The sequence below is a fragment of the Bombina bombina genome, chromosome 6 (assembly GCF_027579735.1).
Source record: "Bombina bombina isolate aBomBom1 chromosome 6, aBomBom1.pri, whole genome shotgun sequence".
Lineage (NCBI taxonomy): Eukaryota > Metazoa > Chordata > Amphibia > Anura > Bombinatoridae > Bombina > Bombina bombina.
Genome location: NC_069504.1, coordinates 1,058,765,098 through 1,058,789,429, shown reverse-complemented (window position 1 = coordinate 1,058,789,429; position 24,332 = coordinate 1,058,765,098). Strand labels below are relative to the sequence as shown.

Below are 24,332 nucleotides of genomic sequence, written 5' to 3'. Positions count from 1 at the left end.
ACTGAACACATGGGTGATCCAATGACAATCGGTATATATATATATATATATATATATGCAGCCACCAATCAGCAGCTAGAACCTAGGTTCTTTGCTGCTCCTGAGCTTTCCTAGATAAATCTTTCAGCAAAGGATAACAAGAGAAGGAAGCAAATTAAATAATAGAAGTAAATTGGAAAGTTCTTTAAACTTGTATGTTCAGTCTAAACCGTGAATGTCTAATTATGACTTTACTGTCTCTTTAAGAATACAGCCCAATATACGGACCCTAACCTACAAGGCACTCAATAACCTCACAACTATATTTCCTCACTTAAGTCCAAATACTCCCAGAACCTTTGTCTTCAATCAACTTCTAACCTATGCTATTATTACCACTTCTCCCTCTGTCCTTCAAGACCTGTCCTGTGCTGATCTTACTCACTACCCCCTCCCTTCATCCAAAATAACTATTAAACTACCCGGTTTCATTGCTGTAACTACAAACTACCGCACACTGTATGGCTCCTCACCATTCAACCTGCACACTAACTAAAGTAGGATCCTCCTCCTCCTGAATTCATTTGCTTTGCTTAGTCTATTTTATATATCTTTATTATTTCATCAGGAAACATTTATTGTCCCTGGATATCCCTCCTGTGCCCAGTGCTAGGGAACTGGTGGCACTTTACAAATGAACAAGAAGAAGAAATGAAATACAAAACACGGTATAGTCTTATACATGATATTCTATGTAATAAAATGAAGGCTATCTACCAGGTGGCACACATCCTGGTCAAGACAACTATTTATATGGTCACAAAGCCAGTATGGAGTATTGCTCTTTCTGTAGCAAACAATATTTAAAGGGACAGTCTATTTGAATTGTTTTATTGTTTAAAAAGATAGATAACCCTTTATTACCCATTCCCCAGTTTTGCATAACCAACACTTCTATTAATACACGTTTTACCTCTGTGATTACCTTCTATTTAAGCCTCTGCAGACTTTCCCTTTATTTTCGTTGTTTTGACAGACATGCATAATAGCCAATCAGTGTTGACCCAAATACCTCCACGGGAGTGAGCACAATGTATGTATAAGAGCTTTTGTGTGTGTTTTACCAAACATACTTTTTGTTTCATGACTGTGGAGGTTTGTCCCTGTCCACCAATTAACTTTTGCTTTAAACGTAGTTTCCCTGTGTCGGCTCAAATCTCCTGCCCCAGCACAGCCAATCCTCACAGCTGTCTGTAGAGTCTCACTGAGATCCATGTAAAATTCAGCACCACTATTTCCTTCATAGAATACTGGAAGAGTTTATATAGTGATGTGTGTGTTTTACAGATCTTAAATATTTTTTAAATACAACAGTATTTGTTTTTTTTAAATTAAAAAAACATGTTCCTCCACATAATGAAACCAGTTTCTGTTGTAAAGCATTTGGATGTCTGTCCTTGTCTACTAACAGAGCTGTGGAGGTGTCCTTTTCAGCCCAGTCAGCAATTGGTCCTCGAGGACAAATTATTTTTAACATGTTCAATTGTTGCTCTTTAATGTGCAGGATTTTTACATTTTAAATGTCCCCTTAAAAAGAGTGATTTTAGGTTAAATTAAGAATGACATCTAAAAAAAATGTAAAAAAAATGATTTTCAGTTGTCAGATGGAAAAGCAAATCCTTGTTCTGCTACGTGCCCATGAACAAATTAACCCTTTAATATCAAATCTCATTCAGCTGCATAATCCCTCTTCAAAAATGCATTGACCTAATAAGCGAGTGGCAAACAAGTCATGAGATTACGTACACCAATAAGCGGTAAACGCTACACTACAGATTTAGGACTTAAAAGGCTTCCCTTGATATAGATGCAGCCCAGCATGAAAGCAATACATGCTAAAGCCATACAGAAAGATACACAATGCAGTCAAGGTTAACGTTTTCACTTTTACTCGCTGCCATCCAGACTAGAACTGCAGACTGGAGACAGTTTAAACTTTTAATTTAAGCTAGAGTATCGCTCCGTAAGTAACAGGAGAGACACAAATAATTATATTTGATACAGAACAGTGAGGAGGGGACCCTGCAATTACCTAACATCTGTACTGGAGAATGCACATAAAATGCACTGCCTAATCCATCAGAAAATTACTGTCTGATCTCTGTGGGTTTAAAAACACAGCTTTACCTTCCGTGCAGGAAAAGCTTGATAGAAAATGTTCCTCTAATCCTGGACATGTTAGAAAAGCGGTCAGTCCTTACTTAGCTTGAACCCAAAGTGTGTTATAAAGGGAGTGTTTGCTCTGCTCATGTGAATACAATTAATTCCTACAAAGGGTTAAACACATAGGTAAATTCACACTAGGGATATGCAAGCCATTAGGCTTCTGGACAGGACATGAACCTGCTTCTTATTGACTGCTCTGGAGCTGCAATGCTTGCAGCACCAAAGAAGAACTTTAGCTATGTGTTTAACTCTGTTGTAGTCACCATTACAAAACTTGCATGCGCTAAAGAAATTAAAGAATGTCATTTTTTGTATTGAAAAGTCCCTTAAAAAAACAGAATTTATGTTTACCTGATAAATTACTTTCTCCAACGGTGTGTCCGGTCCACGGCGTCATCCTTACTTGTGGGATATTCTCTTCCCCAACAGGAAATGGCAAAGAGCCCAGCAAAGCTGGTCACATGATCCCTCCTAGGCTCCGCCTTCCCCAGTCATTCGACCGACGTAAAGGAGGAATATTTGCATAGGAGAAATCATATGATACCGTGGTGACTGTAGTTAAAGAAAATAAATCATCAGACCTGATTAAAAAACCAGGGCGGGCCGTGGACCGGACACACCGTTGGAGAAAGTAATTTATCAGGTAAACATAAATTCTGTTTTCTCCAACATAGGTGTGTCCGGTCCACGGCGTCATCCTTACTTGTGGGAACCAATACCAAAGCTTTAGGACACGGATGATGGGAGGGAGCAAATCAGGTCACCTAGATGGAAGGCACCACGGTTTGCAAAACCTTTCTCCCAAAAATAGCCTCAGAAGAAGCAAAAGTATCAAATTTGTAAAATTTGGTAAAAGTGTGCAGTGAAGACCAAGTCGCTGCCTTACATATCTGATCAACAGAAGCCTCGTTCTTAAAGGCCCATGTGGAGGCCACGGCCCTAGTGGAATGAGCTGCGATTCTCTCAGGAGGCTGCCGTCCGGCAGTCTCATAAGCCAATCTGATGATGCTTTTAAGCCAAAAAGATAGAGAGGTAGAAGTTGCTTTTTGACCTCTCCTTTTACCAGAATAAACAACAAACAAGGAAGATGTTTGTCTGAAATCCTTTGTAGCATCTAAATAGAATTTTAGAGCACGGACAACGTCCAAATTGTGTAACAAACGTTCCTTCTATGAAACTGGATTCGGACACAAAGAAGGTACAACTATCTCCTGGTTAATATTTTTGTTGGAAACAACCTTCGGAAGAAAACCAGGCTCAGTACGTAAAAACCACCTTATCTGCATGGACCAGATAGGGCAGAGAACACTGCAGAGCAGATAACTCAGAAACTCTTCTAGCGGAAGAAATTGCAACCTAAAACAAAACTTTCCAAGATAATAACTTAATATCTACGGAATGTAAGGGTTCAAACTGAACCCCTTGAAAAACTGAAAGAACTAGATTAAGACTCCAGGGAAGAGTCAAAGGTCTGTAAACAGGCTTGATTCTAACCAGAGCCTGAACAAACGCTTAAACGTCTGGCACAGCTGCCAGCCTTTTGTGAAGTAAAACAGATAAAGCAGAGATCTGTCCCTTCAGAGAACTCGCAGAAAATCCTTTCTACAAACCTTCTTGTAGAAAGGAAAGAATCTTAGGAATTTTTATCTTGTTCCATGGGAATCCTTTAGATTCACACCAACAGATATATTTTTTCCATATATTATGGTAAATTTTTCTAGTTACAGGCTTTCTAGCCTGAATAAGAGTATCTATTACAGAATCTGAAAACCCACGCTTTGATAAAATCAAGCGTTCAAACTCCAAGCAGTCAGTTGGAGGAAAACCAGATTCGGATGTTCGAATGGACCCTGAATAAGAAGGTCCTGTCTCAAAGGTAGCTTCCATGGTGGAGCCGATGACACATTCACCAGGTCTGCATACCAAGTCCTGCGTGGCCACACAGGAACTATCAAGGTCACCGAAGCCCTCTCCAGATTGATCCTGGCTACCAGCCTGGGAATGAGAGGAAACGGTGGGAATACATAAGCTAGGTTGAAGATCCAAGGTGCTACTATTGTATCCAATAGAGTCGCCTTGGGATCCCTGGATTTGGACCCGTAACAAGGGACCATGAAGTTCTGACGAGAGGCCATCAGAACCATGTCTGGAATGCCCCATAATTGAGTTATTTGGGCAAAGATTTCCAGATGGAGTTCCCACTCCCCCGGATGCTCCTCCATCGCCAGGGAACTCCTTGTTACCCCCTGATGGTTGATATATGTAACAGTCGTCATGATGTCTGATTGAAACCTTATGAATTTGGCCTTTGCTAGTCGAGGCCAAGCCTTGAGAGCATTGAATATCGCTCTCAGTTCCATTATGTTTATCGGGAGAAGAGAGTCTTCCCGAAACCATAGACCCTGAGTTTTCAGGGGTTCCCAGACCGCGCCCCAGCCCACCAGACTGGCGTCGGTCGTGACAATGACCTATTCTGGTCTGCGGAAGCTCATTCCCTGTGACAGGTTGTCCAGGGTCAGCCACCAACGGAGTGAATCTCTGGTTATTTGATCTACTTGTATCGTCGGAGACAAGTCTGTATAATCCCCATTCCACTGTCTGAGCATGCACAGGTGCAATGGTCTTAGATGAATTCGTGCAAAAGGAACTGTTAGGTGTCCCCTTCAGGGGGTAAGTGTCAGTGCAGGCCAAAGCCTGGGGCCTAGTGTACCACCTGAGGCATATGTAGATTACCTGATAAGGGCCCCTTAGAATGACTCAGACCACGCAGCATTATGATCGAAAGCCAATTCTGTTTATTGCACAGTGCAAGCCTTTCTTATAGTGAAATACAGGGTTAAGGGGATGACACGTTAGGACCGCGTCATCTTACACAGTTATACAGAGCAATTTACAAGGAAAAACTGGAACATGAGTTTCTCATAACAATATTTACAGAGTCATAACAAACTACCATCTGCAGAGACAACCGAGTGTCTAAAGCCTCTTGTTTACATTATCTTATTCTATCTTACTTCTAGGCATTAGGCCAGGGTACATTGGCAAGGCCGAATAGCTAAAGAAACTCATAACATGCATATAATTCTCACTGCATAATACCCCAGTATAATAAAGTCTATTCATTACAAAATGGCTGCGAGGAACAAGATGGCTGCGAAGAACAAGATGGCTGCCATCAGGTTCATATTACCCCTAACATACCATCCTTTTATTCTAACAGAATAACATAAAAATAGACAGGCATAGAAAATTAGTAAAGCCTTATATTATGGTAACAGAACTCTATAAGAATACTAAAGAGAAAAATATTTGCATGTCGTGATATACTTTTATAGGCTAATTGTCACTGCATATAGGTACAGTCCCTCCAATACCTTCCATCTATCCTCCAGCCTTCCCAAAACTACCGGTCTACCAGTACAGAAACCCAACCAGCCCCCCATCTACCCCCAAACAACGCTGCATCTTCTATCTCTCCACCTGCATTGCTAGCACCCCCCAATATGTCCAACAGTTCCTTTTCCACAGTAAAGCATGACATAGCAACAGCACAACTGTCTCTAGGTGGCCTCTGAATACTTTAAGAACAGTCTTTGTCCATTTGAGAGCGCTGCACCTTGACACTTTGCTATAATACAGTTCTCCAACAGTTCATTTGCAGTAGGGGTGCTTATCCACGGTTCTTCCGCAGGGAGATACTGGAAATCTGATGGTTTGTTCATGGGGTAGACAAGGCAACCAGTGGATACCCATGGCAAGCAGACACTCGAGTCACAGGGAGTCTAGGAAGCAAACAGAAACAGTACAGGATGAGTACACACCGCAATACAATCACAATTATGTCCAAATAAAACGTCACTTTCATCCTATGTCATTTAAAATCAAACAAAACATTGTTGATATATAATACAAACTAAATACATTGACATTTCTCAGAGAATAATTTACAACTTCTCTATACACTTTTAAATGATACTTCATGAATACTACGCAAGTGAAAACCTGTCAGACTTCCTCAAGGGCCTGAATGTTTATGCTAAAACTTATGCTAAGGCCTGCCCTGTTGTAAGAAAAAAAAAAAAAAAAAAAAAAGAAAAAACATAATTTATGTAAGAACTTACCTGATAAATTCATTTCTTTCATATTAACAAGAGTCCATGAGCTAGTGACGTATGGGATATACATTCCTACCAGGAGGGGCAAAGTTTCCCAAACCTTAAAATGCCTATAAATACACCCCTCACCACACCCACAAATCAGTTTAACGAATAGCCAAGAAGTGGGGTGATAAGAAAAAGTGCGAAGCATATAAAATAAGGAATTGGAATAATTGTGCTTTATACAAAAAAATCATAACCACCACAAAAAAGGGTGGGCCTCATGGACTCTTGTTAATATGAAAGAAATGAATTTATCAGGTAAGTTCTTACATAAATTATGTTTTCTTTCATGTAATTAACAAGAGTCCATGAGCTAGTGACGTATGGGATAATGACTACCCAAGATGTGGATCTTTCCACACAAGAGTCACTAGAGAGGGAGGGATAAAATAAAGACAGCCAATTCCTGCTGAAAATAATCCACACCCAAAATAAAGTTTAACAAAAAACATAAGCAGAAGATTCAAACTGAAACCGCTGCCTGAAGAACTTTTCTACCAAAAACTGCTTCAGAAGAAGAAAATACATCAAAATGGTAGAATTTAGTAAAAGTATGCAAAGAAGACCAAGTTGCTGCTTTGCAGATCTGGTCAACCGAAGCTTCATTCCTAAACGCCCAGGAAGTAGATACTGACCTAGTAGAATGAGCTGTAATTCTTTGAGGCGGAGTTTTACCCGACTCAACATAGGCAAGATGAATTAAAGATTTCAACCAAGATGCCAAAGAAATGGCAGAAGCTTTCTGGCCTTTCCTAGAACCGGAAAAGATAACAAATAGACTAGAAGTCTTACGGAAAGATTTCGTAGCTTCAACATAATATTTCAAAGCTCTAACAACATCCAAAGAATGCAATGATTTCTCCTTAGAATTCTTAGGATTAGGACATAATGAAGGAACCACAATTTCTCTACTAATGTTGTTGGAATTCACAACTTTAGGTAAAAATTCAAAAGAAGTTCGCAACACCGCCTTATCCTGATGAAAAATCAGAAAAGGAGACTCACATGAAAGAGCAGATAATTCAGAAACTCTTCTAGCAGAAGAGATAGCCAAAAGGAACAAAACTTTCCAAGAAAGTAATTTAATGTCCAATGAATGCATAGGTTCAAACGGAGGAGCTTGAAGAGCTCCCAGAACCAAATTCAAACTCCAAGGAGGAGAAATTGACTTAATGACAGGTTTTATACGAACCAAAGCTTGTACAAAACAAAGAATATCAGGAAGAATAGCAATCTTTCTGTGAAAAAGAACAGAAAGAGCAGAGATTTGTCCTTTCAAAGATCTTGCGGACAAACCCTTATCCAAACCATCCTGAAGAAATTGTAAAATTCTCGGTATTCTAAAAGAATGCCAAGAAAAATGATGAGAAAGACACCAAGAAATATAAGTCTTCCAGACTCTATAATATATCTCTCGAGATACAGATTTACGAGCCTGTAACATAGTATTAATCACGGAATCAGAGAAACCTCTATGACCAAGAATCAAGCGTTCAATCTCCATACCTTTAAATTTAAGGATTTCAGATCCGGATGGAAAAAAGGACCTTGTGACAGAAGGTCTGGTCTTAACGGAAGAGTCCATGGCTGGCAAGATGCCATCCGGACAAGATCCGCATACCAAAACCTGTGAGGCCATGCCGGAGCTATTAGCAGAACAAACGAGCATTCCCTCAGAATCTTGGAGATTACTCTTGGAAGAAGAACTAGAGGCGGAAAGATATAGGCAGGATGATACTTCCAAGGAAGTGATAATGCAACCACTGCCTCCGCCTGAGGATCCCGGGATCTGGACAGATACCTGGGAAGTTTCTTGTTTAGATGAGAGGCCATCAGATCTATCTCTGGGAGCCCCCACAATTGAACAATCTGAAGAAATACCTCTGGGTGAAGAGACCATTCGCCCGGATGCAACGTTTGGCGACTGAGATAATCCGCTTCCCAATTGTCTACACCTGGGATATGAACCGCAGAGATTAGACAGGAGCTGGATTCCGCCCAAACCAAAATTCGAGATACTTCTTTCATAGCCAGAGGACTGTGAGTCCCTCCTTGATGATTGATGTATGCCACAGTTGTGACATTGTCTGTCTGAAAACAAATGAATGATTCTCTCTTCAGAAGAGGCCAAAACTGAAGAGCTCTGAAAATTGCACGGAGTTCCAAAATATTGATCGGTAATCTCACCTCCTGAGATTCCCAAACTCCTTGTGCCGTCAGAGATCCCCACACAGCTCCCCAACCTGTGAGACTTGCATCTGTTGAAATTACAGTCCAGGTCGGAAGAACAAAAGAAGCCCCCTGAATTAAACGATGGTGATCTGTCCACCACGTTAGAGAGTGTCGAACAATCGGTTTTAAAGATATTAATTGAGATATCTTTGTGTAATCCTTGCACCATTGATTCAGCATACAGAGCTGAAGAGGTCGCATGTGAAAACGAGCAAAGGGGATCGCGTCCGATGCAGCAGTCATAAGACCTAGAATTTCCATGCATAAGGCTACCGAAGGGAATGATTGTGACTGAAGGTTTCGACAAGCTGTAATCAATTTTAGACGTCTCTTGTCTGTTAAAGACAGAGTCATGGACACTGAATCTATCTGGAAACCCAGAAAGGTTACCCTTGTTTGAGGAATCAAAGAACTTTTTAGTAAATTGATCCTCCAACCATGATCTTGAAGAAACAACACAAGTCGATTCGTATGAGACTCTGCTAAATGTAAAGACGGAGCAAGTACCAAGATATCGTCCAAATAAGGAAATACCACAATACCCTGTTCTCTGATTACAGACAGAAGGGCACCGAGAATCTTTGTGAAAATTCTTGGAGCTGTAGCAAGGCCAAACGGTAGAGCCACAAATTGGTAATGCTTGTCTAGAAAAGAGAATCTCAGGAACTGATAATGATCTGGATGAATCGGAATATGCAGATATGCATCCTGTAAATCTATTGTGGACATATAATTCCCTTGCTGAACAAAAGGCAATATAGTCCTTACAGTTACCATCTTGAACGTTGGTATCCTTACATAGCGATTCAATAATTTTAGATCCAGAACTGGTCTGAAGGAATTCTCCTTCTTTGGTACAATGAAGAGATTTGAATAAAACCCCATCCCCTGTTCCGGAACTGGAACTGGCATAATTACTCCAGCCAACTCTAGATCTGAAACACAATTCAGAAATGCTGAGCTTTCACTGGATTTACTGGGACATGGGAAAGAAAAAATCTCTTTGCAGGAGGTCTCATCTTGAAACCAATTCTGTACCCTTCTGAAACAATGTTCTGAATCCAAAGATTGTGAACAGAATCGATCCAAATTTCTTTGAAAAAACGTAACCTGCCCCCTACCAGCGGAACTGGAATGAGGGCCGTACCTTCATGTGAACTTAGAAGCAGGCTTTGCCTTTCTAGCAGGCTTGGATTTATTCCAGACTGGAGATGGTTTCCAAACTGAAACTGCTCCTGAGGACGAAGGATCAGGCTTTTGTTCTTTGTTGAAACGAAAGGATCGAAAACGATTGTTAGCCCTGTTTTTACCTTTAGACTTTTTATCCTGTGGTAAAAAAGTTCCTTTCCCACCAGTAACAGTTGAAATAATAGAATCCAACTGAGAACCAAATAATTTGTTTCCCTGGAAAGAAATGGAAAGTAGAGTTGATTTAGAAGCCATATCAGCATTCCAAGTCTTAAGCCATAAAGCTCTTCTGGCTAAGATAGCCAGAGACATAAATCTAACATCAACTCTAATAATATCAAAAATGGCATCACAGATGAAATTATTAGCATGCTGGAGAAGAATAATAATATCATGAGAATCACGATTTGTTACTTGTTGCGCTAGAGTTTCCAACCAAAAAGTTGAAGCTGCAGCAACATCAGCCAATGATATAGCAGGTCTAAGAAGATTACCTGAACATAGATAAGCTTTTCTTAGAAAAGATTCAATTTTTCTATCTAAAGGATCCATAAACGAGGTACCATCTGATGTAGGAATGGTAGTACGTTTAGCAAGGGTAGAAATAGCCCCATCAACTTTAGGGATTTTGTCCCAAAATTCTAACCTGTCAGGCGGAACAGGATATAATTGCTTAAAACGTTTAGAAGGAGTAAATGAATTACCCAATCTATCCCATTCCTTAGCAATTACTGCAGAAATAGCATTAGGAACAGGAAAGACTTCTGGAATAACCGCAGGAGCTTTAAAAACCTTATCTAAACGTATAGAATTAGTATCAAGAGGACTAGAATCCTCTATTTCTAAAGCAATTAGTACTTCTTTAAGTAAAGAGCGAATAAATTCCATCTTAAATAAATATGAAGATTTATCAGCATCAATCTCTGAGACAGAATCCTCTGAACCAGAAGAGTCCAAAGAATCAGAATGATGGTGTTCATTTAAAAATTCATCTGTAGAAAGAGAAGATTTAAAAGACTTTTTACGTTTACTAGAAGGAGAAATAACAGACAAAGCCTTCTTTATGGATTCAGAAACAAAATCTCTTATGTTATCAGGAACATTCTGCACCTTAGATGTTGAGGGAACTGCAACAGGCAATGGTACATCACTAAAGGAAATATTATCTGCATTAACAAGTTTGTCATGACATTTAATACAAACAACAGCTGGAGGAATAGCTACCAAAAGTTTACAGCAGATACACTTAGCTTTGGTAGATCCAGCAGGCAGAGGTTTTCCTGTAGTATCTTCTGGCTCAGATGCAACGTGAGACATCTTGCAATATGTAAGAGAAAAAACAACATATAAAGCAAAATAGATCAAATTCCTTATAAGACAGTTTCAGGAATGGGAAAAAAATGCCAAACATCAAGCTTCTAGCAACCAGAAGCAAATGAAAAATGAGACTGAAATAATGTGGAGACAAAAGCGACGCCCATATTTTTTGGCGCCAAAAAAGACGCCCACATTATTTGGCGCCTAAATGCTTTTTGCGCCAAAAATGACGCAACATCCGGAACGCCGACATTTTTGGCGCAAAATAACGTCAAAAAATGACGCAACTTCCGGCGACACGTATGACGCCGGAAACGGAAATGAATTTTTGCGCCAAAAAAGTCCGCGCCAAAAATGACGCAATAAAATGAAGCATTTTCAGCCCCCGCGAGCCTAACAGCCCACAGGGAAAAAGTCAAATTTTTGAGGTAAGAAAAAATATGATAATTAAAGCATAATCCCAAATATGAAACTGACTGTCTGGAAATAAGGAAAGTTGAACATTCTGAGTCAAGGCAAATAAATGTTTGAATACATATATTTAGAACTTTATAAATAAAGTGCCCAACCATAGCTTAGAGTGTCACAGAAAATAAGACTTACTTACCCCAGGACACTCATCTACATGTTTGTAGAAAGCCAAACCAGTACTGAAACGAGAATCAGTAGAGGAAATGGTAAATATAAGAGTATATCGTCGATCTGAAAAGGGAGGTAAGAGATGAATCTCTACGACCGATAACAGAGAACCTTATGAAATAGACCCCGTAGAAGGAGATCACTGCATTCAATAGGCAATACTCTCCTCACATCCCTCTGACATTCACTGCACGCTGAGAGGAAAACCGGGCTCCAACTTGCTGCGGAGCGCATATCAACGTAGAATCTAGCACAAACTTACTTCACCACCTCCCTTGGAGGCAAAGTTTGTAAAACTGATTTGTGGGTGTGGTGAGGGGTGTATTTATAGGCATTTTAAGGTTTGGGAAACTTTGCCCCTCCTGGTAGGAATGTATATCCCATACGTCACTAGCTCATGGACTCTTGTTAATTACATGAAAGAAAACAGAGGAGTGAAAATATTTAAAGGGATACAGGAAAACTGGTATAACATCTGAGAATTTAAGGGAATATTTACATAAAAGACGATGAGGTTTACTGTAAGCCTAACACTAGTATATTTCACTGTGTTAGCAGTTTCAATTAAAGATTATTTTTAATTTGGTTAAAATGTCCCTTTAATTAGCCTGCATCCCACTGTGAGTGCGTTCTTATGCTGCTTATGCTTGTTTAGGCTATTTAATGAACGTCAGTATACATTTTCTTTATTATAAGGATCATTGGGATTAATTTAAAGGAGAAATTGTATTAGTATTTCTTTTTCAGAAAGCTTATTTTTTTTTGTGTTATATACGGTTGTTATATTTGGCTGGACAACTGCAGAATGGGGAATATCAAATTATATACAACGTTAAATCCAATAATTTTGTTGTGGTTAAACTAATTAGCATTTATCAAGTTTTAGTGTGAATTTTATATTTTTAAGCAGTAAACAGTGTTTCTCCTTTAAGTAGAAATGAAACTTTGAGCTTGCCTCACTATCCTTGAGAAGAATGATAACACTGTGCATGTTTTGGTTTTTTTTGGCTTTGTTACAGAGAGAACAATTTGCACTGTACATTTAAAGCGGCAGTACTGGTGTTCTATGTTATAAAAAATGATAACTATAAATTGCTCACTACAAAGAAACAAGTATTTATATTATATTCTGTCATAGAATATAGCTTAAAAAATGATAATTTTATTTCTGTGGCTGTCAAACTGTATCTCACAGATATAACTCTTTGTTATTTAAAATAACCCCACTGCGTTCAATAAATAAAGGAGATATTATTTAATGAAGTGATTCCAGTGACACTTTAAAATATATATAGTTATTTGGTTATTAACTAGTCTACCACTATTATTGCAATGACTTTGACTGCTGCTTAACAGCTAAGCCGTGGTCTATAAGGTGTCTACAAATAAACACCCCTAAAACAAATGATGCACAGTTTATCTGATTCTACTGCATTTATATAACTAGCTAATTTATCTGTTCACAGTTTTGGTTTTATTTATATGGCTTACGTGTATTCTGTCTCTTGGTGTTGTAATGAGATTTATACAGCCTGTGATAAGAGGCAGTCCTCAAAGGTTTAAAAAAATTAGCATATAAGCCTACCTATGTTTGGTTTAATCTAGGAAGGTTGGTTAAAATTAAAAGTCCTATCTGAATAATGAATTTTCATTTATCCTAGAATGTCCCTTTAACAGTGGCTACTGTGGTTATCTGATCTTTCCCAAATAAGCGCAATTTTATTTGTGCAATCTGCAACTTAAGTTTCTTGGGCATCTGCTGTGATTGCTTTCTTTGTGTGATATTAAAGTTTTGTACATAGTGGATGTTTTTAATTGTTTGTCATGTTCTGAGTGTGTTGCATTTCAGCGAATGTCAGAATATGTGTTGCATTCTAAGTTAATTGTGGTTGTTTGAAATTTGTGTCAGCAGCTAATGTTTCGTTTTGTGTAAGACAAGAACGATTGGTTTTCATTGTTTGTTATGTTTTTCTCTTTTGTGGACAGCATATTGAATTGTGAAGTGTATTTCATTTTGCTTGCTATTGAGAATTGTCTCTGCATGAGTGGAGTGCATGATTTATCGTTTAGTTTCTTGTTATCTTGTGTTTGCGTGTCACATGAGATGTTTCACGCAAACATTGGGGAAGTATTGATGAGTATTGATGAATATCTTTATGTAATGGAGGAGATTATTTTTAGGAGGTGAACCTACAACGTTTTGAATCTCCTCGTACAATGTTATTGTGTTAATTTCAGATGCCTAAAATGTTTTATTTTTCCATGTGGTTCTTAACACTATATTTGTATTTGCAGGATGAGAGTATGCTGTCTTCACAGATTGAAACACACTAACTGAATTATTTTTGAGTTTCCATATTTAGGTAAAATCTGTACAGGCAAAATTCCATAAGTGCACTCTTCAAAAGATTAAAGATTGAAAGCAAGTAAACCTTTAACGAAAGAAAAGATAAAGATGAAAGACCTTTTGTCAAGCTTGTTTTAACCATCATACTGCAGTAAAAAAAGTTACTGAACTATCTTTGGATCCATTCTTTGCTTTGCATGCTGGTACCAGCCCCAGAACTGGACTCTGGGTAATCCATGACTGTTTCCTCTGATGTGTGTCTTCAGGACATAAAGACTATCCTTCTCTGGACTGTGCCTTACCGCTCGATATGGAAGTCCTGTTATGCTGTTACAGGATCAACCAATTAAATTAGGGGAGTATTGTTTTAACCCTATTCCTTATATTGCTTGTTTTGTATTCTCTTGTATTTGTTTTATTTTTATTGATCATATTTGGTCTAAGAAATCATATGCTTCATTGGTATTAGTGCACATGGTAGTTTATGTGCGTAACAAAGTAACCCTTTAGATAAGTGTAACTGTGAACTTCGCAGTATTGTACTCTATTGAATGGCCCACTGAGTATAGAAAATAGGTTTAAGGAAAATGCTGCAACATAGCATAATATTTTAGACCCTTCACCCTTTAGAACATAAGGAGGACACGTCTAAGCTAGAAGTTTATAGTAAATATACAGAGAAATGTTTGTTCAGGGAATAGCATAATTATAGTTTATGAAAGCAAATGTATTTTTCCCTTTTATTAATTAGTATGGTATCTGCAAAGTGAATTTGGTCATTCCTGATGTTTGTCAAAGAGAGTAATTCTTACCATAAAGATGTGTTTACCTTTAAAAGAGCTTGTAGTTTTAAATGATGTTCTGTTTGTATGCTTTCCTCATATAGGAGTGTGAGAGAATTTAGGTTGGAGAATTATAAGCATTATAGATAGCAGCCATCCAGAATAAAGCAACACAAGGTTCTTTTATTTTTTAGAAGTTCAAAGTGATATTGTAAAGAAATTCATTTATTTTCATTGACTGTTTTTTTTTTTTTTTCCATTCTTACAACAGGGCAGGCCTTAGCATAAGTTTTAGCATAAACATTCAGGCCCTTGAGGAAGTCTGACAGGTTTTCACTTGCGTAGTATTCATGAAGTATCATTTAAAAGTGTATAGAGAAGTTGTAAATTATTCTCTGAGAAATGTCAATGTATTTAGTTTGTATTATATATCAACAATGTTTTGTTTGATTTTAAATGACATAGGATGAAAGTGACGTTTTATTTGGACATAATTGTGATTGTATTGCGGTGTGTACTCATCCTGTACTGTTTCTGTTTGCTTCCTAGACTCCCTGTGACTCGAGTGTCTGCTTGCCATGGGTATCCACTGGTTGCCTTGTCTACCCCATGAACAAACCATCAGATTTCCAGTATCTCCCTGCGGAAGAACCGTGGATAAGCACCCCTACTGCAAATGAACTGTTGGAGAACTGTATTATAGCAAAGTGTCAAGGTGCAGCGCTCTCAAATGGACAAAGACTGTTCTTAAAGTATTCAGAGGCCACCTAGAGACAGTTGTGCTGTTGCTATGTCATGCTTTACTGTGGAAAAGGAACTGTTGGACATATTGGGGGGTGCTAGCAATGCAGGTGGAGAGATAGAAGATGCAGCGTTGTTTGGGGGTAGATGGGGGGCTGGTTGGGTTTCTGTACTGGTAGACCGGTAGTTTTGGGAAGGCTGGAGGATAGATGGAAGGTATTGGAGGGACTGTACCTATATGCAGTGACAATTAGCCTATAAAAGTATATCACGACATGCAAATATTTTTCTCTTTAGTATTCTTATAGAGTTCTGTTACCATAATATAAGGCTTTACTAATTTTCTATGCCTGTCTATTTTTATGTTATTCTGTTAGAATAAAAGGATGGTATGTTAGGGGTAATATGAACCTGATGGCAGCCATCTTGTTCTTCGCAGCCATCTTGTTCCTCGCAGCCATTTTGTAATGAATAGACTTTATTATACTGCGGTATTATGCAGTGAGAATTATATGCATGTTATGAGTTTCTTTAGCTATTCGGCCTTGCCAATGTACCCTGGCCTAATGCCTAGAAGTAAGATAGAATAAGATAATGTAAACAAGAGGCTTTAGACACTCGGTTGTCTCTGCAGATGGTAGTTTGTTATGACTCTGTAAATATTGTTATGAGAAACTCATGTTCCAGTTTTTCCTTGTAAATTGCTCTGTATAACTGTGTAAGATGACGCGGTCCTAACGTGTCATCCCCTTAACCCTGTATTTCACTATAAGAAAGGCTTGCACTGTGCAATAAACAGAATTGGCTTTCGATCATAATGCTGCGTGGTCTGAGTCATTCTAAGGGGCCCTTATCAGGTAATCTACATATGCCTCAGGTGGTACACTAGGCCCCAGGCTTTGGCCTGCACTGACACTTACCCCCTGAAGGGGACACCTAACAGGAACTATGTCCATTGCCGCAACCATCAAACCTATTACTTCCATGGACTGCGCTATGGAAGGAAGAAGAACAGAATGAAGTACCTGACAAGAGCTTAGAAGTTTTGATTTTCTGGCCTCTGTCAGAAAAACCTTCATTTCTAAGGAAACTATTATTGTTCCCAAGAAGGGAACTCTTGTTGACGGGGACAGAGAACTTTTTTCTATGTTCACTTTCCACCTGTGAGATCTGAGAAAGGCTAGGACAATGTCCGTATGAGCCCTTGCTTTTGACAGAGACGACACTTGAATCAGGATGTCGTCCAAGTAAGGTACTACTGCAATGCCCCTTGGTCTTAGCACCGCTAGAAGGGACCCTAGTACCCTTGTGAAAATCCTTGGAGCAGTGGCTAATCCGAATGGAAGTGCCACAGGTAATGCTTGTCCAGAAAGGCGAACCTTAGGAACCGAAAATGTTCCTTGTGGATAGGAATACGTAGGTACGCATCCTTTAAGTCCACCGTGGTCATGAATTGACCTTCCTGGATGGTAGGAAGGATCGTTCGAATGGTTTCCATTTTGAATGATGAAACCCTTAGAAACTTGTTTAGAATCTTGAGATCTAAAATAGGTCTGAATGTTCCCTCTTTTTTGGGAATTATGAACAGGTTGGAGTAAAAACCCATCCCTTGTTCTCCTAATGGAACAGGATGAATCACTCCCATGCTTAACAGGTCTTCTACACAGTGTAAGAATGCCTGTTCGAAGATAATTGAGACCCGTGGAACCTTCCCCTTGGGGGTAGTTCCCTGAATTCCAGGAGATAACCTTGAGAAACTATTTCTAGCGCCCAAGGATCCTGAACATCTCTTGCCCCAGCCTGAGCAAAGAGAGAAAGTCTGCCCCCCACCAGATCCTTCCCAGATCGGGGGCCAACACTTCATGCTGTTTTGGTAGCAGTGGCAGGTGACTTGGCCTGCTTACCCTTGTTCCAGCCTTGCATCGGCCTCCAGGCTGGCTTGGTTTGAGAAGTATTACCCTCTTGCTTAGAGGGTGTAGAATTTGAGGCTGGTCCGTTTCTGCGAAAGGGACGAAAATTTGGCTTCTTTTTAGCCTTAAAGACCTATCCAGAGGAAGGGCGTGGCCCTTTCCCCCAGTGATGTCTGAAATAATCTCTTTCAAGTCAGGGCCAAACAGTGTTTTACCCTTGAAAGGGATGTTAAGCAAAAGCGCTCTGCGCGCCACGATAGCAAACCCTGAATTATTCGCCGCTAATCTAGCTAATTGCAAAGCGGCATCTAAAATAAAAAAGAGTTAGCCAATTTAAGAGCTTGAACTCTGTCCAAAACCTCCTCGTACGAAGATTCTTTATTGAGCGACTTTTCTAGTTCTTTGAACCAGAAACACGCAGCTGTAGTGACAGGAACAATGCATGAAATTGGTTGTAGAAGGTAACCTTGCTGAACAAACATCTTTTTAAGCAAACCCTCTAACCTTTAATCCATAGGATCTTGAAAGCACAACTATCTTCTATAGGAATAGAAGTGCGTTTGTTTAGAGTAGAAACCGCCCCCTCGACCTTGGGGACTGTATGCTATAAGTCCTTTCTGGGGTCGACTATAGGAACTAATTTCTTAAATATAGGGGGAGGACAAAAGGTATGCCGGGCCTTTCCCACTCCTTATTTACTATGTCCGCCACCCGCTTGGGTATAGGAAAAACATCGGGGGGCACCGGAACCTCTAGGAACTTGTCCATCTTACCTAATTTCTCTGGAATGACCAAATTGTCACAATCATCCAGAGTAGATAATACCTCCTTAAGTAGTGCGTGGAGATGTTGAAATTTAAATTTAAAAGTTACAATATCAGGTTCTGCTTGTTGAGAAATTTTCCCTGAATCTGAAATTTCTCCCTCAGACAAAACCTCCCTCCTGGCCCCTTCAGATAGGTGTGAGGGTATGTCAGAACAGATATCATCAGCGTCCTCTTGCTCTTCAGTGTTTAAAACAGAGCAATCACGCTTTCTCTGATAAGTAGGCATTTTGGAAAAAATGCATGCAATAGAATTATCCATTACAGCCATTAATTGTTGTATGGTAATAAGTATTGGCGCACTAGATGTACTAGGGGCCTCTTGTGTGGGCAAAACTGGTGTAGACACAGAAGGGGATGATGCAGTACCATGCTTACTCCCCTCATTAGAGGAATCATCTTGGGCAATATCATATCTATGGCATTATTATCCCTACTTTGTTTGGACATTATGACACAAATATATCACATATGTTTAAATGGAGAGACACATTGGCTTTCATACATATAGAACATCGTTATCTGATGGTTCAGACATGTTAAACAGGCTTAAACTAGTCAACAAAGCACAAAAAACGTTTTACAATAAAACCGTTACTGTCCCTTTAAATTTCAAACTGAACACACTTTATTACTGAATATGTGAAAAAGTATGAAGGAATTGTTCAAATTTCACCAAAATTTCACCACAGTAACTTAAAGCCTTAAAAGTATTGCACACCAAATTTGAAAGCTTTAACCCTTAGAATAACGGAACCGGAGCCGTTTTTACATTTAACCCCTATACAGTCCCAGGTATCTGCTTTGCTGAGACCCAACCAAGCCCAGAGGGGAATACGATACCAAATGATGCCTTCTATAAGCTTTTTCAGTGGTTCTTAGCTCCTCACACATGCATCTGCATGCCATGCTTTCCAAAAACAACTGCGCATTAGAGGCGCGAAAATGAGGCTCTGTCTATGACTAGAAAAGGCCCCCAGTGAAAAAGGTGTCCAATACAGTGCCTGCCGTTTTTATTAAAACAATCCCCAAGATTTAACAACTATTAAAAGTAATAATCTGCCAAATATACTTAGTAAAGTAATCGTTTTAGCCCAGAAAAATGTCTACCAGTTTTTTAAGCCCTAATGAAGCCCTTTATTCTTTTACTTAAACTAAGAAAATGGCTTACCGGTTCCCATAGGGAAAATGACAGCTTCCAGCATTACCGAGTCTTGTTAGAAATGTGTCATACCTCAAGCAGCAAAAGTCTGCTCACTGTTTCCCCCAACTGAAGTTAATTCCTCTCAACAGTCCTGTGTGGAAACAGCCATCGATTTTAGTAACGGTTGCTAAAATCATTTTCCTCTTACAAACAGAAATCTTCATCTCTTTCCTGTTTCAGAGTAAATAGTACATACCAGCACTATTTTAAAATAAACTCTTGATTGAAGAATAAAAACTACATTTAAACACCAAAAAACTCTAAGCCATCTCCGTGGAGATGTTGCCTGTACAACGGCAAAGAGAATGACTGGGGAAGGCGGAGCCTAGGAGGGATCATGTGACCAGCTTTGCTGGGCTCTTTGCCATTTCCTGTTGGGGAAGAGAATATCCCACAAGTAAGGATGACGCCGTGGACCGGACACACCTATGTTGGAGAAATACTGATATTACTTTGTTACAACAATATGTCTTAAAGGGACAGTAAAGCCAAAATGTAATTTTCACGATTCAGATAGAGCATGCAATTTTAAAGAAAACTTCCCATTGACTTCTATTATTAAAGGGACAGTTTACTCAAACATTTTCTCCCCTTTAATTTGTTCCCAATGATCCACTTTACCTGCTGGAGTGTATTAAATTGTTTACAAGTAGCTCCTTTACCCTTATATTGGCATTTGAAATATTTGATTTCGCATGTGGTATCCCCACCTATTCTGAAAGTTTGTGGCTGCAGGTCCAAGCTATAGATAAGCTTTGTAAACACAGCCAGCAGAAGAAATTACACTCCCAGTGGGCTATAGCAGAGATAAGGTAATAACATTTTGATTTTCCATTGTTCTCTAAAAGTGCTGGCGATTGTTTTATGGACAGATATAAGATAAAGAAGCAGGTATATGTACACAATGTGATACAGTAATAAGATCAGATTACACCTACAAGCTCAACCTATTTTATTAGGCTGTGACTTCAAAACACAAAATCAGAGCTTTAATATACACAAATAAACCTTAAAAAGCTAATTTTCATAATTTTATTTACTCTGCAGTTGGTAAAAAGGCAATTGTAAACACATTAATGGAAAAAACTATTTTACAGTATACTGTCCCTTTACGTTTCCTTAATTCTTATGGCATTCTTTCTTGAAGAGTAAACCTAGGTAGACTCATAGGAGCTCAGGATCGTGCACGTATCTTTAGCACTCTATGGCAGCAGCGTTTGCAACAATGTTTGTAATAATGTTATAGGTTGCCGCAAATGCTGCTGCCATAGGCTGCTAAAGATATGTGTACGATCCTGAGCTCCTATGAGCCTACCTAGGTTTATTTATCAATGAACGATACCAAGAAAATGAAGCAGACTTAATAATAGAAGTAAAAAAGTATATTAAAATAAATAGAAAATAAGTAAATAAAGTGTAAATGGCGCCATGTGAAACCAACAAATAATTGTAATTTCTGTGGAGTCTTTTACATTAATATCTCTCAGTAGGTTAGCTTTGTATACAGATGTTGTCTTCAGTGTAGGGAAGGAAAGTGCTGAGAGTAAGGGCCAGCTAGCGTGTGGGCTGTACAGATTATGTTAAATCTCAGCACTTTCCTTTCCCTACACTGAAGACAGCATCTGTATACACAGCTAACCTACTCAGAGATAATAATCTAAAAGACTCCACCGTCTGTGGCTGCCACTGCTTGATGGCTCCTAAAACTCAAGCCATAACGCAGCGGCAGCTACAAATGTGTTTATAGAAATATGCAGCAGGTGTAGGGAAAGGAAAGTGCTGAGAGTTGGGGCCAGCTAGCGTGTGGGCTGTACAGATTATGTTAAATTAGTCAGTATAAGAATTGATTCAATATGTATTTTAAAGTGTTCAAATTAGACTTGCTTCAGTGCTATAGGACCTTCTGGTAACTGTTAGTATTACACTTGATAGTAAATTCAAGGAATGTTATTAATTTAAATGCGACTTTAAAGTGATTTCCCTTGTGTAACATGGATTAATGACAAACCCGGCGCATTGCGCATGCGTGAAAGCAGAGAATGCGCAGGATCGACTAGCTGAAGTTAGTGGAAGCGGTCGTGACGTTAGGGAAGGAGGGGTGAGGCGGCCATTTTAAAACGGCCGGAGAAGAACTTGTACGTTGTTTTACTTGTTAAATATATTTCAATCAAATTTGGGCTACAGTTCTTTAGGTTGACTGTCCCTTTAAGTCCCAATTAAAATTTTGAATTTTTCATTTATACTCTAGCAAATGTTGAAATCCATCTAACTGTGATCTGAAATACACTCAATAAAAAAAATACTAAATCTTAAAATAATAAATAAAAAGGAAAAAAAAGAAAAAGAAAAAAACAAACTAAACCTAACTAATGGTATTAAACTGAAAAACAAATGCTTTAAAAATCGTGTTAAAGGGATATGAATCAGTGCTCCTTTAGTAAAAACAAATATGCTAAATCAAAGTAAACATAAAAAGAAACATTCTGTTAAGAACAGCAAACAACTTACTTGTTTTCTTGCAAAATAAGGACTCAATAATTCTCAGTGTAGCCACTACCCACAGCTAGAGAAGGGAGCAGACATGTTGGTAACTTAGGTTGCATTCTGCCTCTTCTGAGAATGGGCAGAACCTGACTTCCAGTCTCTCTAACTTTAACTGAATAATAAACAAGCTCATGTTACTCTAGAAGATTTACAGCATCAAGCTAAATATATGTCTTAATGTAGAGACCCCAGACACCGTGTATGTCTTTGAGGAATTAATGGACACTGCACAAATGAAGTTTAAAAAAATAAATAAAACAGTAAAATCATTTTGCTATGATCTCCATAAACTATAAGCCACTGCTTAGTGCTATTTGTATAACAACAATGAAACAGACAAAAGTTAATAATTTTTATATGAAGTTTTCAGTTCTGATTACTTCAGTTGTACATGTTTGCGTAGCACTTACACCCTTGTACTGAATGATTTTAGTACATTCAAGTGCGAACATAAATGCTGGTGGTAACGAAGGTTGTAATGAATGCCAGCCAATAGTTTAACAGTTAGAACTGAATGCAAGGATGTTAAACAAATCCCAGTGCTCTGTACAAAGTTCTAGTACCTATAACAGATATGTAAATTCTAAACTCACCCATCCTCCTTGCTGTATGATGTAGTCTGATGATACTTCTTCTATATATCTGACCCCAAGCTGTACTAGATTTTCCAGACATTTCACTTGACGTCTTGTGAGCTCCAGTAAAAGTCTCTGAAGGAGAACCAGAGGCACGAGAACCTGTAGTGAGAGGATGGATTCCACGGATGTTAAAAACTTTAGTAGATCTACACACTGGGAAAACATGCAAAGTCTTCATAAACAGCTAATTCTACTCTAAGATGGAAAAAGATTTTATTATGTTCTAAAGGGGGATTGAAAAAGAACTTTAAACACTGCTTACTTTTGTACAAAAACTGTACTTTCCCACGCTCCCTAGCGAGGCCAAAAAGCAAAAACATCATTTATGCTTACCTGATAAATTCATTTCTTTCATGGTGGTGAGAGTCCACTATCCATTACGCCAGTGAATTAGTCTTCCGTGCAACTAGGAGGCAAAGATTCCCAAACCCCAAGAGCATTATAAAAAAAAACTCTCCCACCCGTCTAGCACCTCAGCCTAACATATAGCCAAGCAAAAGATGTAGGAAAAAGAAATGAGCAGGGAAAAGAGATGTGCAAACCATGAAAGAAATAAACTTATCAGGTAAGCATATATTATGTTTTCTTTCATACTGGTGGTGAGGGTCCACGATCCATTACTTCTGGGAACAAATATCCAAGCTGTGGAGTACATGAGTAATGCAATATAAGGGTGGGATAAAAAGATCTTTTTAAATATATATATATATATATATATATATATATATATATATATATATATATATATATATATATATATATATATATATATAAAAACTTTCCTACCAAAGGCTGCCACAGAAGAAAAAAACACATCAAAATGGTAGAATTTAGTCAAAGTATGCAAAGAAGACCAAGTAGCTGCCTTGGAATTTTTTTCAACTGACGCCATATTCTTAAAACCCCAAAAAGTGGCAACTGACCTGGTAGGATGAGCAGTAATATGTTTAGAGGTTGTCTCAACTCCAAGTAAGCTTGGTGAATCAAAAGTTTTAAGCAATAAGCTAAGGAAATAGCAGTAGCTTTCTGCCCTTTCTTAGAACCTAAAAAATGAACAAACTAGAAGTTTGTCTAAAATCCTTAGCAGCATTAACATAATACTTCAAATCCCTAACGACATCCAAATTGCGAAGAAGCTTTCTGAAGGATTCTTAGGGTTAGGACACAAAGAAGGAACAACAATTTCTTGATTAATATTGCCTGTGAATATTTGACCTTAGGCAAAAAGTCAAATTTAGTTCTTAAAACCACCTTATCCTAATGAAAAATATAATAAGGAGAATCACAAGGAAGAGCAGATATTAAAGAAACTAACAGAAGAAATAGCCCAAAGAAACAAAACCTTCCAAGAAAGAAGCATAAAGGGACAGTCTACAATATAATTTGTATTGTTTTAAAAGTTACATAATCCCTTTATTACCCATTCCCCAGTAATGCATAACCAACACAGTTATATTAATATACTTTTTACCTCTGAGATTACCTTGTATCTAAGAACCTTCTTAAAGCCCCCTGATCACATGACTGACTGTTTATTATCTATTGACTTGCATTTAGTATTGTGTTGTGCTAAATCTTAAATAACTCCCCGGGCTTTAACA

General features: G+C 38.5%; 1 protein-coding gene across 2 annotated transcripts in view; it reads right to left on the bottom strand.

Annotated features, from left to right (window-relative positions):
• Nucleotides 1-24,332, bottom strand: part of BCL2L13 (BCL2 like 13) — a 313,718-nt gene that overhangs the window by 119,480 nt on the left and 169,906 nt on the right. Inside the window, exons 6-7 of one of the 2 annotated variants that reach the window (XM_053718879.1) lie at nucleotides 22,687-22,830; nucleotides 4,978-5,987 (exon numbers count right to left, since the gene is read on the bottom strand). In XM_053718879.1, the coding sequence (XP_053574854.1) occupies nucleotides 5,766-5,987; nucleotides 22,687-22,830 (366 nt within the window). In that variant the 3' untranslated portion in view covers nucleotides 4,978-5,765. Of the gene's footprint in view, nucleotides 1-4,977; nucleotides 5,988-22,686; nucleotides 22,831-24,332 lie in introns of those variants that run through there. The other variant, XM_053718878.1, reaches the window with a different exon arrangement.